Source organism: Herpailurus yagouaroundi, unplaced genomic scaffold, assembly GCF_014898765.1.
Source record: "Herpailurus yagouaroundi ecotype Mexico unplaced genomic scaffold, PumYag 184, whole genome shotgun sequence".
NCBI classification, from domain to species: domain Eukaryota; kingdom Metazoa; phylum Chordata; class Mammalia; order Carnivora; family Felidae; genus Herpailurus; species Herpailurus yagouaroundi.
Genome location: NW_024412415.1, coordinates 27,966,378 through 27,981,547, shown reverse-complemented (window position 1 = coordinate 27,981,547; position 15,170 = coordinate 27,966,378). Strand labels below are relative to the sequence as shown.

At 45.4% G+C, this 15,170-nt stretch overlaps 1 protein-coding gene across 5 annotated transcripts in view; it reads right to left on the bottom strand.

Annotated features, from left to right (window-relative positions):
* Window positions 1–15,170, bottom strand: part of TLN2 (talin 2) — a 439,937-nt gene that overhangs the window by 96,528 nt on the left and 328,239 nt on the right. For all 5 annotated transcript variants that reach the window (XM_040492868.1, XM_040492871.1, XM_040492869.1 and 2 more), the window contains 5 exons: window positions 14,820–14,959; window positions 7,278–7,371; window positions 5,291–5,380; window positions 3,311–3,433; window positions 1,689–1,832 (listed from right to left, as the gene is read on the bottom strand). In XM_040492868.1, the coding sequence (XP_040348802.1) occupies window positions 1,689–1,832; window positions 3,311–3,433; window positions 5,291–5,380; window positions 7,278–7,371; window positions 14,820–14,959 (591 nt within the window). The remainder of the gene's footprint in view (window positions 1–1,688; window positions 1,833–3,310; window positions 3,434–5,290; window positions 5,381–7,277; window positions 7,372–14,819; window positions 14,960–15,170) is intronic.

Here is a 15,170-nt window from a genome sequence, read left to right as displayed (position 1 = left end):
ACTCCAAGAAAGCAGGGGACAGACAAGAACTACTAAGCAAGAGAGAACGAACAAAAGGAAAGGAAGTGATGCTTCCTTACTGGGAGAGGGCTGGACTCCAGAGAGTCTTAAAGGAGATGCAGGCAGCTATGATTCATGACCCTTGGCCAGCCAAGAGGCAAATGGTCCAGGATCTAGGCCAGTGCTGCCCAACACAAGTAGAGTGTGAACGACACGTGAAATTTTAAATTTTCTAGTAGCCTCATTAAAATAAGCAAAAGGGTGCCTGGGTGGCTCAGTTGGTTGAGTGCTGACTACGGCTCAGGTCATGATCTCAAAGTTCACGAGTTCGAGTCCCGATTTGGGCTCTGTGCTAATGGCTCAGAGCCTGGAGCCTGCTTCAGATTCTGTGTCTCCCTCTCTCTCTGCCCCTCCCCCACTCACACTCTGTCTCTCTCAAAAATAAACATAAAAAAATTAAAATAAGTAGAGAAAACCAAGAGAAATTTATTTCGGTCGCTTATTTAACTTGATAGAGGCACAATATTTCATTTCACCAGGTAATCGATTTAAGAATTTGAGATTTTACAATCTTGTCATACCAAGTTTCAAGCTCCAGTGTGTATTTTACACTTACGGCCCATCACAACTTGGACTGGCCACGTTGCGAGTGCTTAATGGCCACAAGCAGCGTGTGGCCACCACACTGGAGCCCAGGTCTAGAGGAGGAAAATAAACATCAAGGTGTAATAGCTCCTTCTTCATGCACAGGTGGACTGTGGGCACCCGATTAAGGGGTCTGGGCCAGGCATCTTCCAGGCTCCACCCCCAACCCCAATGGCTCTTGTGAATCACCCGATCCACTTGGCTGAGTTTGGTAACACATCTTTGACCTTTATCAGACAGGTTGGGAGGTTAGGTGCCATGATGTGTTCCACGCCAACTCTCAGGCCTGCTATAGGTCAGAGGACCCCTCTATTGCCTCCTGAATGTAGGTCCTTCTCCAGCCTCAACTAGGCCTGTCTCAGGGTTCACAGTGGCTGTGGGACTCTCAGGCTGGCTCGGGGGGCCCTACAGGCCAGGCCTTGTTTCTTCAGCACACGCAGCTTGAGTAAGTGAACAGGACTCCATGACACTTGAGTAAGGAGTGTTGCACGTATGGTCTAGTCCTAAGATGCCTCTGTGGGTCCTTAGTGTACTTTGGAATTGGATTCTGGCTCAGTACCACCGTCTCTGTGAAATGAACCCTGACAGCCCCTCCGAGCTCATCCCCTGTTCCCCCGTGCATCCCTGGTGCTGTCATCACACCCCGGCCATCCCATCTTCCAAACTTTATCCAGAAGAGTGGGTGCCAGGGCAGAGGGGATCAGGTCCTCGTGTTGACCCCTAGTGCTGAGCACAGAACGAGCACTCCACCTACGTCCTCTGACCGGAACGAAATCATGAGACTCCTGATGACTCTCTCAGTGCTTACTTCACTCCTCCTGCCTCCAGTACCTCGTTTCAAAGCACTGACACACTGGCGCACTCACCACATTTTGCAATATCCCCCTACCCCCTCACGCTCCTGAGTTGTTATTGGCAGTGCTGAGTTTACCTGACTTTGCGAGCTCCGAGAGGACAGCATTCTTTACTCGTTTCTCACAGTCTCCTACCCACCTAGGACAGCTTAAGGACCCACAGACCTCACACCCACGCCCCGTGGTTACCTGTGACGGGCTGCTGCCGGGGTCCACCAGGTTCTGGCATGCCATCTGGATGGCCTGGTTGGCCCTGGCAAACTGGATGGGGTCCACAAGGCCCTGGTGGCCCGCCTGGCTGTTTGGATCAGAGATGCCCACCAGGTATGCAGCCTGGAAGCGGAGGAGGAAACCACAGCTCAGACTGTCTGTGCTCCTACATGAGCCTGTAGGGGACGACGGCCTGGCACTGCAAATGTAGCATTCTCAGGGGCTCCTTAGTGCACGGTGGTGAGGGTAATCTCATCAGTGAGGGTTTAAGGATACATGGGCCGATGGTGGCAGGAGTCTTCTGTAGGCTTCTAGGAACGAAACCTCTCTGCGCCTAAGAAAGCCTAAAGAAGCTTTTCTATGGGTCATGAACAAGGATGAAGGCAGCCCTGTGTGCTGCTGGTAGCCATCTTATGAGCCTAAGGGCACCCAGTCTGTGTTGTGTGAAGCTGACTCTTTGACTGGAAGATGGGAGAAGCACAAGAAAGTGGGTGTAGACCAAAGGCATGAAGCTGCTAGGTCACTCAACCCTGGAGCCTGTCCTGCACGGAAGTTTCTGGTCTCACAGCCTAACGCATCCTTAGTGTTTAGGCCCGTATTTCCAATAGTAAGTAAGGAGAATGCGCAGGATGGCTCAGGAGGGCAAAAAAACCCAAAACCAACCAAACAAAAAAAGGCAGTATTTGCTCTCTAAGAGGACAAGAGGCTCTAAGAGAAGGTCTTCTCTTTAAAACCCTTTGGATGGGTTAGTCCAATCACAGGCAGACAATGAATCTGTGAGCGGGAATTTTAACCTTAAGTCATTTCCTATGAGATTTGAGGGGCGAGATAATCTCATCCCCCAAAGTAGGGAATGTTTCCCTTTGGTTCAGTAAAATCTTTCAGGCTCAAGGTAATTGTCAAGTGACAAATCCTTCAAGGTAAATGCTGACAATTTTTGAAGCTTCAGTCACATGAACCCAATAATTATCAGAGATGCACAGGACAGTTGAACAAAAGCAAGGAACATGCCCGATCACATCTTGGCAGGATGGGATCTAATTTTTTTCTCCCTCTGATCCTAAAAAGAGCATGACTAAGATTTTTGCATTTTTAAAGCTTCAGAGAGAATGTGAATTATGTAATACCCATTTGTTTTCTCCTCATAACAACTCATCTGTAAAAATGGTCTTACACACACACACACACACACACACACACACACACACACACACACACACACAAATCTGGCCTCTGAACCCTTATGCTGGGTCTGCAGTGTTCAGGGTCTCACTGTCCTTGCCAGGCTGCTCTGCTCCTGGGGGGGTAACTGGCTGATGTTTTGTCTAAATGCCCCAGCCATCACAGGAACCTCCGCCTTTACCATGGTTTCTATGATGGTGGTTGGAGAAGGAGCTGTGGCTGGAGCTCCCCCATGCCCCCCTCTCCACAGGGATCTGGTACTCCCCTGCAGCTGGAGCTCCCCCATTCCCACCCCCCCACCCCCCACCCCAGACATCTGATATTCCCGGTATCCACAATCTACCATGGGACACAAGCGAAGGACATAGGCCTTAAGGCTAGAAGGCCCGCATCATAGGGCCTGGGGGCCAGTCCCTTACCTGGGCTGCAGCCTCTGTCAACCCACAGAGGGCCTTGGACGCAATCCCCACACACTCCCCAAAGGCAGGGAGGTCCCCGGTCTTGGCGTTCTGTGAAATCCCTGCCATCGACTCGCCCAGAACCTACAAAACAACCAACCAGTGATACTCTCTGAGCTGAACATTCAAGGCGACTTCATTGACAGTATTTGCCATTATTTTTCTTTATTCACATTAAGAGGAGATTTAAGAGAATTCTATCATTTCTGTTCCATACAGAGAAGTGAAATGAAAGTATGATGAACCTTTCATCTAAAAGTTACCTACATCTCAAAGAGACATAGTTAGTATACACGAATCAATAAAGTAAAATCTATATAGGGCATGCCACAAGTTAGTGGTCTAAACTGAGAACTGTTAGCTCCCAGAATATAAAAATCAGATACGTAAACTGTAGGTAGTCACACCCAGGAAGCAGAAGACATACTCTAGGTAATATTATTTACTTACTTATTGACAGCAAAATTTAAATATGTTTTTGTTAAAAAGTACACACATACATACACACAGAAGGGTGATCTGAACACTAAGACTATTTCCTAATTTTTTAAGTATTTCCCCTTATTCTGAAAATCATTGATGTATTTTTTTCCCAGAGGTCTTTAAAATAACAGATAAAAGGGAGTTTAATATTTAAAATCTAACCCAGAAAGGTCAAGGATCCTACAGAAAGTCACATAGAAGGCACATGGGCAGAGGCAGGACACCTGCCCCATATCTGGTGTTCTGTCTTCTCTGGGCCTCATCATGCCCCAAGAGGACAGGTCCTAGTCTACTTTCCAGAGTCACAGATGGTGGAATGAAAAAAAAAAAAAAAAATTCCCTAAAAATGCTTCGATATACGAAACAGTCCAGTTTACATAAAGACTGGAAAACAAAGAAGTTAGAAGGTATTATTATATGAGCTATTTTCCTTTCCATAACCCTGTATCCCTCTTTAAGGAAGAGTTTCTTTGGCTCAAAGTATGTAAAACATATGCAGCCTGCCTAGGCAATCCATAATTCCATAAAGGATGCTGGATGGAGCAAATTCTAGTCTCAGCCCAATGCACAGCAAGCCAGTCCTGACATCACAACACAGATGTGCCATGTCCCCAGAGCTAACCTAAGAGTGATGTAGACAAACACACACTTGTGCTCCAAGCACGAACTTGGCATTGCCAGCTGCTCATTATCTGTTTCTCTCACTTGTATTTCACTGCAATGTGGATTTGAAGCATTCTTAACAACTCCGGTATTACCATCACAAGTTAGTGTTTCTCAACCTTTTAAGCCATCATTATTGGTCCACTGAGAAGTCTACTTAGCCTCCCCACCCGCAACTGCCACCCATATCCAAGTAAATACTAAGAAATAAGATTCTGTTGAGCAAGGTTAAGGTTTAGCAGGGGGTGGGGACACAAATGACTGTATTATTTAGATTTTCCGTTCCTCCTACCTCCCCCACAAAACTTCAAGTTTTTCAGTCCCCTCAAGAATGCATGCCATCAATGGAAGGCAAAAAGAACACACAAGAGGGTCTCATAAAAGCCAGGGTTAACTGACGGGCTTTCCCCTGCAAGTTGGTCCCAAATGAAAGAAATCTATGATTCGACTCACCGTAAGACTCATCCATGATATGGTCTAACCATTGTATCTCAAAGTGTTATTTCTGGACCGCATTGGCAGGGACCTGGGGACTCGTCAGAAATGCACAATCTCAGCCCCACCTCAGATCTACTGAATCAGAAACTCAGGGGTAAGGTCTAATAATCTGTGTTTAACAAGACCCCTAGGTGATTCCGAGGCGCAGCCAAGCTTAAGAAGCATTTGAGCAAAGGGCTTCATGGTGAGGCTTCATGATGATATAGTCACACAGAGTGGCTGCAGGCAGATACATACAAAACCATCTAGATTTTTCCCCACAATGAGGAGGAATGTTAACAGCACAGACAGCCTTACCTTGGAGTTTTCCATCACACTCTCAATGCAGTCAAAGTAAGAGAGGTCACTAACAGGTTCATTAGGATTGTCCAACATCCCCTTGACAGTCTACAGAAGGAAAACACAACTTCAAAAGCAAGCCAGTGTTACAGAATAAGAGAAATCCAACGTCATATGAACTAACAACTTCCCCTCCCTACAGAGAATTCTGGTCATGATCACTCATGTCTCCAGATTCTTGAAAGGAATTTAAAGGGTTTTATCTGTGACTTCAGATTTTCCGCTGGCAACAAAAACACAGACGGCAAGGAGGAGGATGTCTCAGGTTAGCTTCAACAGAGAGGAGAGTATCCTGTTCACACATATGGAGGAGAAGCATGGTATCCACAAAAGGGAGAGATTTTTTTCTTAAGAAAATCTAAAAGCTAATGCCTGACAATAGTCAATTAGCACAATTTCTCTGCTGAATAACTCCAAGGAGTTTATATTTCAAGGACACGTTAACTCATTTCTACTTCATGAGGAGAACCCTTAGTTTTCAGTTCTGGAAGCTTTTCATGAGTAGGCATGAAAGAAGGTAACCCTTCCAAACTGTCCACTGAGATGGTTCATTTATTTTTAATTCACAAAATATAGAAAATATTCACTCCCGTTGAGGTATCCATCAAGGAGCCGGGTATGGGGCTTGCTCCTTTGTCTCCAGTCCACTGAAAATCTTCGCTAGCTCTCAGATTGTAATTATCCCCGACAATCACATACGAGGCAATTTTCCAGGGGAGGCGAGTATGGGGATGTAGCCATCCAGCCTCCTCTCCAGCGAGGGAGAATGTACATCAGAACCCAGCAGCCTTTGGGGACACAGCCAACAAAGACACCGTCGTTGAGTTACCAAGGATTGGGGACGTCATGGTGGAAACTGCTGAGTTACTAAGTTAAAGATCTCAGGAAAGAGGGCAGCATAAAGAAGTTCATTTCATTCAAGATCCTCCTCCCACTCTTCACACAATAAAAACTGTTTTAGTCACAGCAACCCTGAAAGAGTCCTAATTTTGGCAACCAAGGATACAGTGAAAGGACAGAGTGTTTGCATCTGTGCCCACAGATCTTAGACCCAGCTCACATATCCTATTTGTGGATGTGAACAGACCAGGATAGGGCAGTAATCTACCCAATGTAGGGAACAGCCTCCACTGTTTTCAGAATGTTTTAGGCCAGTGGTAACAAGCCTCTTCTTACCTCCAGCTGTGCACCCTGGCCTATAGTCCCCAGCAGACTGGGCCTCAATCAAACCATGCAGAAGCATGGTGGGTGTTCCCATGCTAATCATCCAGAAAACTAAAGGTACATGGGGTACAACCAACCCCTATCTATTGAGTTATCTCTTTGGCTGTTTCAATATAACGTGCACTGCTTAGGACTGCTTTACATACAAGTAGGCACGTTGATTTTCCATTTACCCACATACATGTTACAGGCAGACATGAATTCTCCATTATAAAGAAACCCTGAGCCTGAATATAAATTGAAGAGCACCCACACTGTGTTCTGGGCCACTAGGGGTCCCACCATCGCCTTGATCCTGTAATAGGTGTTACTTCTGGGATTCCACTCATGTGCCCCCCTACAGTGACTAACATAAAATGAATGGGAAAGTCATTTTTACTCAAAAAGAACATCTATCCAAGTTTCTCCCACCTGCCCCAGCGTAACAACTCCAAAACTTTTTAGGTGGAAAGTGCCCATCTTCAGCCTGCACCCAGGCCTCTTCCTATTTGAAATAGAGAATCCTTGAACAAATTAACCCTCATCCTAGTGGAAAAAGGGGAAGCAGAAATGATACTCCTACCAAATCTAACTTTGATTCCTTCCCACTCGGACTGAAACTCTGGCCCCAAGAGTCTTATAAGAAGGATATAAGGCAAGAACAGAGAAGAAACTGACCCGTTCCAGAAAGGACAGAGAGCCACACCCTCTTAAATCCCCAGCAGCCTTCACAGGGACTTACCTCGAGCTCCCGCAGGGCATTATCACATTCTTTCTGGCCAGGAGCTTGCTGGGTGCACAGAGTGATCAGCTGATTGATGCTCTCTGTCACAGCTCTGGGACAGAAACAGATAAAGGGTTTTGTTTTGTTCTGTGAATACCAACATTTCCCCAACAGTGTTTTCTGGTTCACCAAAAATACAAGTAAATCACTGTCAAGGATGGGGTCCCAGGAGCCTCGGTGGCTCAGTCAGTTCAGTGTCTGACTTCGGCTCAGGTAGTGATCTCTTGTGGTTTGTGGTTTCGAGCCCTGCATCAGGCTCTGTGCTGACAGCTCAGAGCCTGGAGCCTGCTTTGGATTCCATGTCTCTCTTTCTGCCCCTTCACTGCTCAGGCTCTCTGTCTCTCCCAAAAATTAGTCAACATTCAAAAAAATTAAAGGATGGGGTCCCCATGCGGGCTCTTCCACAAGGCTCTGAATGACCAAAATAAACCACAACCAGGGAAGATAGAATGAGTGCCCCCACTCTGCCTGTAATTATTCATTTGATTTCCCTTTAAAGGGTACTAATAGTTATTTTAAGAAAGTAGGACTATCTTTTGACATATTCACAGGAAAGAACTTACAACCAAGTTGCAAATAGCAAAGAAATCATATTAACACTGTTTTAAAATATCCTTCATTAGCAGCCCATAAGGAATAAGATGATCTGAGCTAAGCTATTTGGGATAGTCTTTGTATCATTTGGAAGGTTTTATGTATCTTAAAACGTAGCGGGCATATAGTAAACTGTGCTTATAATTTTAAAATCTCTTCTTTCCATGAAATTCTACATGACTTGCTACTTCCTAGAAGCTGTCCCCAAATTATTGTTTAAAATAGCTCTTTTCTGGGGCGCCTGGGTGGCGCAGTCGGTTAAGCGTCCGACTTCAGCCAGGTCACGATCTCGCGGTCCGTGAGTTCGAGCCCCGCGTCGGGCTCTGGGCTGATGGCTCAGAGCCTGGAGCCTGTTTCCCATTCTGTGTCTCCCTCTCTCTCTGCCCCTCCCCGTTCATGCTCTGTCTCTCTCTGTCCCAAAAATAAATAAAAAACGTTGAAAAAAAAATTAAAAAAAAAAAATAAAATAGCTCTTTTCTTTAACATTAACAGGAATTAAAGACTCGTGTGATTTTACACGTGTTTCTATTCTTCTTAGAACCTGAGAGGCAGCTCAGAGTTTTTTCTATATTGGAAAGGATTCCACCTCTCCCGGGCAACCTATGCTTACCTCCTGCCTAGGTTAGGCCATGGATCATTTACAAAGTCACGGTCCATTTTAATTTTTTAATAAGGTGTGAAATATGGGTCCAGGTTCTTTTTCTGTGAGGGTGAGGGTGGCTTACGCAAGTTGAATTATTTCAGCACCCTTCACTGAAAACGGCTGTTCTTTCTGCATGGCCTTGCTTTTCTTTTTTTTTAAATTTTTTTTCAACGTTTATTTATTTTTGGGACAGGGAGAGACAGAGCATGAACGGGGGAGGGGCAGAGAGAGAGGGAGACACAGAATCGGAAACAGGCTCCAGGCTCTGAGCCATCAGCCCAGAGCCTGACGCGGGGCTCGAACTCACGGACCGCGAGATCGTGACCTGGCTGAAGTCGGACGCCCAACCGACTGCGCCACCCAGGCGCCCCATGGCCTTGCTTTTCTAATTTTGTGGACAATCCCTGGGCCTTATTTATGTGAGTCTACCTCTGGACCCTATTTCATTGACCTATGTGTCTAACCCTTTGCCAATAGCACACTGTTTTTATCCTAAGTAAGTCTTAAAATTGAATAGCCTGTGTTTTAGACACGAAACAAACAGAGATGGGAGAGACTTCGTTAGGGGGATGCTACAAGTAAGGAGCAAAAACACTCAAACCCATGCCTATCTGCCTCCAAAGCCAGATCCACAACCATTTTTTCCATAGGATCATCACTGGTCTACACTCCGTCAGGCCCTCAATTCTCTTCACAGTTACTAACCACTGCAGCTAACTCGCAACTTAAAACAAACAAAAACAAAACAGCACACTTGCTGTTCATCATTAACGCGGCCTAATATAAAAGATGTCTCATTTTATTAAATTGGCTTTGCAGCTTCCCACAGAATAACACATTTGATGGAAGATGATGTTGCCAATGCACAAAGGCAATCAGCTTAATTATTTGATGAGGAGATACTGCTTTGAATTTTAAATTTAGCTAGGGTGGATGGGAAGAGGGAAAAAACATTCCTGAACTCACGAAGGAATCCCAAAATAGTCTTTGTACGATGAACTCCATAAATTCATTTATGTGGGGGGCAAGGTGTTTAATTAAGGTGTTGTAAGGAAGCAACTGTGTTCTCCATGGTGCAAAGCCGACACAGAAACAACTGGGAGCAGGACAATCTAATTCTGGGCATCTTGGAGGGTGTGGTCCATGATGCCTTCTCTAGATGGGTCTCTCAGGGATCCAACGCCATGTTCCATGTGGCAGGCTTCAAGACATACTTCTGAGTGGACAGGTCGGCATGCAGGAGCATAACAAAGGGTGCAGAATGCCCTTGACTGTGATGACATGATCATGTGGAGGATATTTCTACGTATCACACAAGCTTTCCATTTAGCTTATTTCTTTCCCTGTTTCCTGTTTATCTGGCTTTTTTTTTTTTTTTAACCTAGTCTTCACATAAAGATTTTTTCCATTAAAAACTGTTGACGATTGATGAATCCAAAGAATACAGAGCTGTTTATTGTCCTATTGTTTTGACTATTTTTCAGATGTGAAAAATTTTCAAGTAAAAGCTTGGGGTCAAAAAACATCAAGAGACCAAAGGTTTGTGGTTGGATAATCCATACAAGTGCAGCACAGCATTGAGGTCTGAATGGTCGATGGCTAAGAGGCATGGTTTAGGTATTGTTTTTCCCAATTTTAGTCTGGATTAAAGAGCCCAATAATAAAATGAGTGGCCCAGAGGCAAACGGTTACACAGATTTGACAGTGATAAATAGTATTTGTAAGTTTCAAACTATAGCAGTGAGTTATAAGATCAAAGAATTGGAGGCACCCCAAATGTGCAATGATAAAGAACTGACTCAATAAATGTCGAGTCTACAAGAGAATTCTGGGTTCCCATTAAAGGTCATAATGTATAGGCCTAAACTGTACTTTTTGTAATCTTTTTATACAATTAAACAAATGATTAAAGCTACACAAGTTTTTGTTTTTTTTTTTAATACAAAAAAGTTAAATAGCCACAATTCCACCATCTAGAAGTAGTGAGTGTTTCCTTGTATTTTGTTCTTTATCTAGGCATATCTAGCCATTCTCAGTTTTAGAAAAAAACTGAAATCCATAACCTCAGATGTTAAAACAAGACTCTCTAACCTACACGTTGTTTAGTGTTTAGAGATACTGAATTGATTCAACTAGTTTGGGAGCTCTGGAGGGAAATTTCATTATTACTTTTCTCATGTTTATTTTAGTTTTGATAGAGAAAGAGAGCAAGAGCGTGAGTGGGGGAGGGGCAGAGAGAGAGAGAGGGAGACACAGAATCCGAAGCAGGCTCCAGGCTCTGAGCTGCCAGCACAGAGCCCGGCGCGGGGTTCGAACCCATGAACCATGAGATCATGACCTGAGCCGAAGTCGCAGGCTCAAACGACTGAGCCACCCAGGGAGCCCGGAAATTTTAAACAGATATGGAGATGTGCCAGCAGTAAGAAAGACAATCGACCAATTTGTGCTTTTGAGGATCTGTTAAGCACAAATCATCTAATAAGGAGCTTGGCTGGGAAAACAGAAACATCAGACATTTCCCTTCCTTAAGCGACAGTGTCCTTAAGAAGGTGAGAAAGAGCCCCCAAATTCCACCTGTGCATATTCCCTGGTCCTGCTCTGCATAAGGCATGAGAATTAAAAAAAATAACTCTATAGTTTGTCTCTCTAGGAAAGCAAGGTGATTGCAATCCGGTTGGAGAGGCAGGATAATGAACAGATAAGGCACAAAGAAGGCGAGCCAAAGGAAGCAGGGATGGGGGTGGCACGTCAGACAGGATCCTGAACCTCCCAGAGGCCAGATACACTCTGGGCTCGCAGGCAGCACTGACGGAGGACACAGGTTCTTCATGGAAGGGAGAGCTCCAGGGAGGCCACAGCAATCAGAGAAGTCAGGCCTGAGCGAGATCCAGATTTGGAAAAAAAAGGAACAGAACACTCTGGAGGAGACCAACACACGGCCTAGTTTATATTTTCCTATTTCATAGTGTGGAAGTGCTGCTTGCTGGGTGATCCTTTTTCACTGTGTCTGGAGACAGGAGGAAGCCTGCCTGGCAGGAACCTCAAAACAAAGGGCAGCCCAGGAAGAGGAATCACTCACAAAGTTCTAAGAAACCCTGAGGGGACAGGAAAGCAGCTGAAAGACTGGCTGGGTCCCAAAGCTGGCAGTGGTGGGCATAAAGTCTTCTCAGCTGGGAGTTGTCCTAGCCAGGGTGACTGTGTGTGAGCAGTGGTAGAGGGGAGGTGCTTAGAGGTACGATGTTCCCCCCACCTTTTGCAACTGCAACCTGGTTTTCCCTTTCTTTGGTTAAGTTCAGGGAGCATCAGACCAGCCCGTGGTCAGGGAAAAAGCTGATGAATGATTGACAAAGGGTTTCCAGCTCTACCCAATTCATCAGAGGAGAGTCTGAGCTCACCAACTATACAGGAAGATAAACAAACTGGGCACTGAACAGAAAAGGACTTCATCCCCACTAAGCATCAAAAACCAAAGGACTGGGCTCCTCAAATGCACCTGGGCTCTGATGCAGAATGGAGAACAAAGGAAAAGGTCATACTCAACTGCTCTTCCAGAGAAGAAAGAGTCTGGAGACCATAACGAATAAAGGATTCAAGGTTGCTGACCCGGGAGCAGGACTAGGGCTGAGTTGGTCCAGGTCTGGGTCCTCACAATGGCATCCTTGGGGCTACTGTGTCATCCACATGACACACAGGCAGGGCTTGGTGTCTCAAGAATGTGAAGGGCAGTGGCAATAAGATACCTGGTTCTTAACTCCAAGGGCACTTACATGCAGGGTTGTTGCCAAGTCCAGATGGAAGGGGGTGAGCATGCTGTGTGTGTGTGTACCCTCTGCCCTAACTCTACCAGAGCCATCCTGGTTGTATTCACGGTGTGAGCCCAGCATCCAAGGCTGGGCCTAGCCCATAGCAGGCATCTGGGAAAAATCTGCTAGCTGGATGAATGAATGCATGCATGCACCCCAGCTGTGCAGAGCTTTACCTCCAAAAGGGAGCTTGCCTGACTCAGGGGATCTGGCAGGAAGTTTCCACTGGGAAACCTCCTCAACGAGCACAGCTTCCCAACATGTGCCACAAAGCCAAGGACAATGTGCCAGCACAATGATTTCATGTGATGGTTTTAAAGCACGTACTTGGCTCTGAAACCATCAGGCTGGGAACTTCCTGTCAACGCTGAAAGCCAGGACAGAGGCAAGGAAAGCTTTATCACCTGGTCTCTGGGGCCCTTCCTCAATGTCACCACCAGGGGGCCTTCAGACACCCACAGAGCCAGGACAGCACCAATATTCCTTGAGGGCCTGGGTTTCCTTCCTTATCTGGCTTTCAATTTACACTCTCCCCTTCTTCCCATAATTTAGGAAAGTGAACAGCGCGTTCTAAGTTGGAAACTATAATTTTGAAACGACGCAAAAAATTGAAGATAATGAAAAACGTCTGAGTTCAGATACCTGGAAACATCAGTTGCCTTATCCAAAGGGTCTTTGTAGGAAAAAGAGGAATCAAGAGAGGTGTTATATGAGAAACAGCTGCTCAACAGAGGAGACATCACTCCTTCCTTTCTCATCTCCTGCCCCCAGGAGGGCACTCACTCACTGGCACAGTCACAAAGCCTAAGATGGAAGTGGGGAGGGGGAGGTTTTTTTTTCCCCACTCCTAGTGGCTCTCACTATTGTTTGAAGCTAAAGTATATACACCTAAGGATAAGTGTTTTCAAGGGAAATTCTCTAAAATTATCTAATTGCCTCACCATCCGCCAAAAAAAAAAAAAAAAAAAAAAAAAAAAAAAAAAAAACAAAAGAAGACAAAAAATGATTTTAATCACCAAGATACCTTAATACGGAGAATGGACAAGAACCTAAGGATGATGTAGCACATACCCCCATTTTGCAGATGGGAAAGTTTAGGCAGGTTGAGCACTCCAGCCAATGTAACCAAGCGTGCCAAACATTCGAGCCTGGACTAGAATTCAGCTCTGACTCTGAACTTAGCTTGAAGAGACAGGCACTGAGCACCCAGGAGAAAGACATGAAAAAAACCAATAAGCAAGCAAGCAAAGTCAAGTTTAAAAAGAAAAACTGAGAAGTAGAATTCAAGCTATGCATTTTAAGAATCACTAATCTTCGGTTAGTGGGTTAGCCGAAGCTAACTGGGTGGCTCAGTCGGTTAAGCATCTGACTTTGGCTCAGGTCATGATCTCGCGGTTCATGAGTTCAAGCCCCGCGTCGGGCTCTGTGCTGACAGCTCAGAGCCTGGAGCCTGTTTCAGATTCTGTGTCTCCCTCTCTCTCTCTCTGACCCTCCGCTGTTCATGCTCTGTCTCTATCTCAAAAATAAACATTAAAAAAAAAAAAAAAGAAAAGAATCACTAATCTTCACATTTTGAAAAGGCTTCCAATTATGCTATATATTCTAGTTGCCCACATCTCATCTGCTACGGCTGTTAGCTTTCCTATGTATCAAGTTATGTCAATGAATGCTACGAAAACATGCATGCCTACAGGACCAGAGAAACATGCAACACCCTACTCTCTTGGTTCAGGAAAATGAGTGTGGGTTTGCTCACACAAAATCTGCCTGGGCTGTCACTGCACTTTCTCCACGTACCAGCATTCAATCACCCGTTAGTGAGCCACAGTGGCCGTAGAACAGATGTTGTATTGTATTAACCGCTTCCTCGGGTGAAAACAACGGGAAAGCAGGACACGGACAACATCCAGAACTCAGGCTCACGTTTTAATATTTCTCCCCAAACAATTTACTCCCACCCCTACCCCATTCATCCTAAACTGGAGCCCTTCTGCAAGTGACAGACAGATTATGTTTAAATCCATCTAATTAACATCAATGCCAGGCACATAGTAAGCGCTCAAGCAATGTTGAAGGCGTCGTTGGGTGTTGTGGGCTTTTTGTACTTTGCACTATTTTCTCATTTTTTTTTCCAGTGGGCATATATTACATTCATACCCCCAAAGATACGACACTACTTTAAAAATGTCTATTTAAGCCATCGTGTTTATAAATCAATGGGGGCCTGAAGCCTAAGCAAGCTGAAAGGCTATAGAAGACAGAAGACCTCTTTAGTGGGGGAAAGCACATGAAAATAAGCCAGTTTAATCAAATGCCAGAGCCACGACTCTACCTCTGACAACAGAGAAACAGCACCTCGTCTGTGCTCAGCGACAGAAGCGCAGCAGGATGTCAGGCACGGCTCTACAACAGTGACATTATTTAAGCACACACGAAAGCACATTCTGTTTCCCTTCTTACCTTGCGGCAGCAGCCAGGAGATTTTTTGCATTGGGGGCTCCTGGATCTACAGAGAGAGATTTGGCAGCTAACAACAGCTTGCTGGATGCCATAGAGATATTCTTGAGGTTTCCAATCACTTGGATCTGGTCTTCTTTTGTCTGGAAAGTCAAAAGGAGGCAGAGTAATTAGGGACTGTCCATTTCTCCCGGGAGGCATTCAGAGAGCCAGGAGCACCATGTTCGAATGGAAGCAAGTTATGGAGACCGCATGTAGCCCGGTGAGTCTGCAGAGGCCTGAATGGTCGAGACGGTGCCCAGGGTCTACTCTCCCCCAAACAGATACCCTGACCAAGATGCACGCAACAGGACA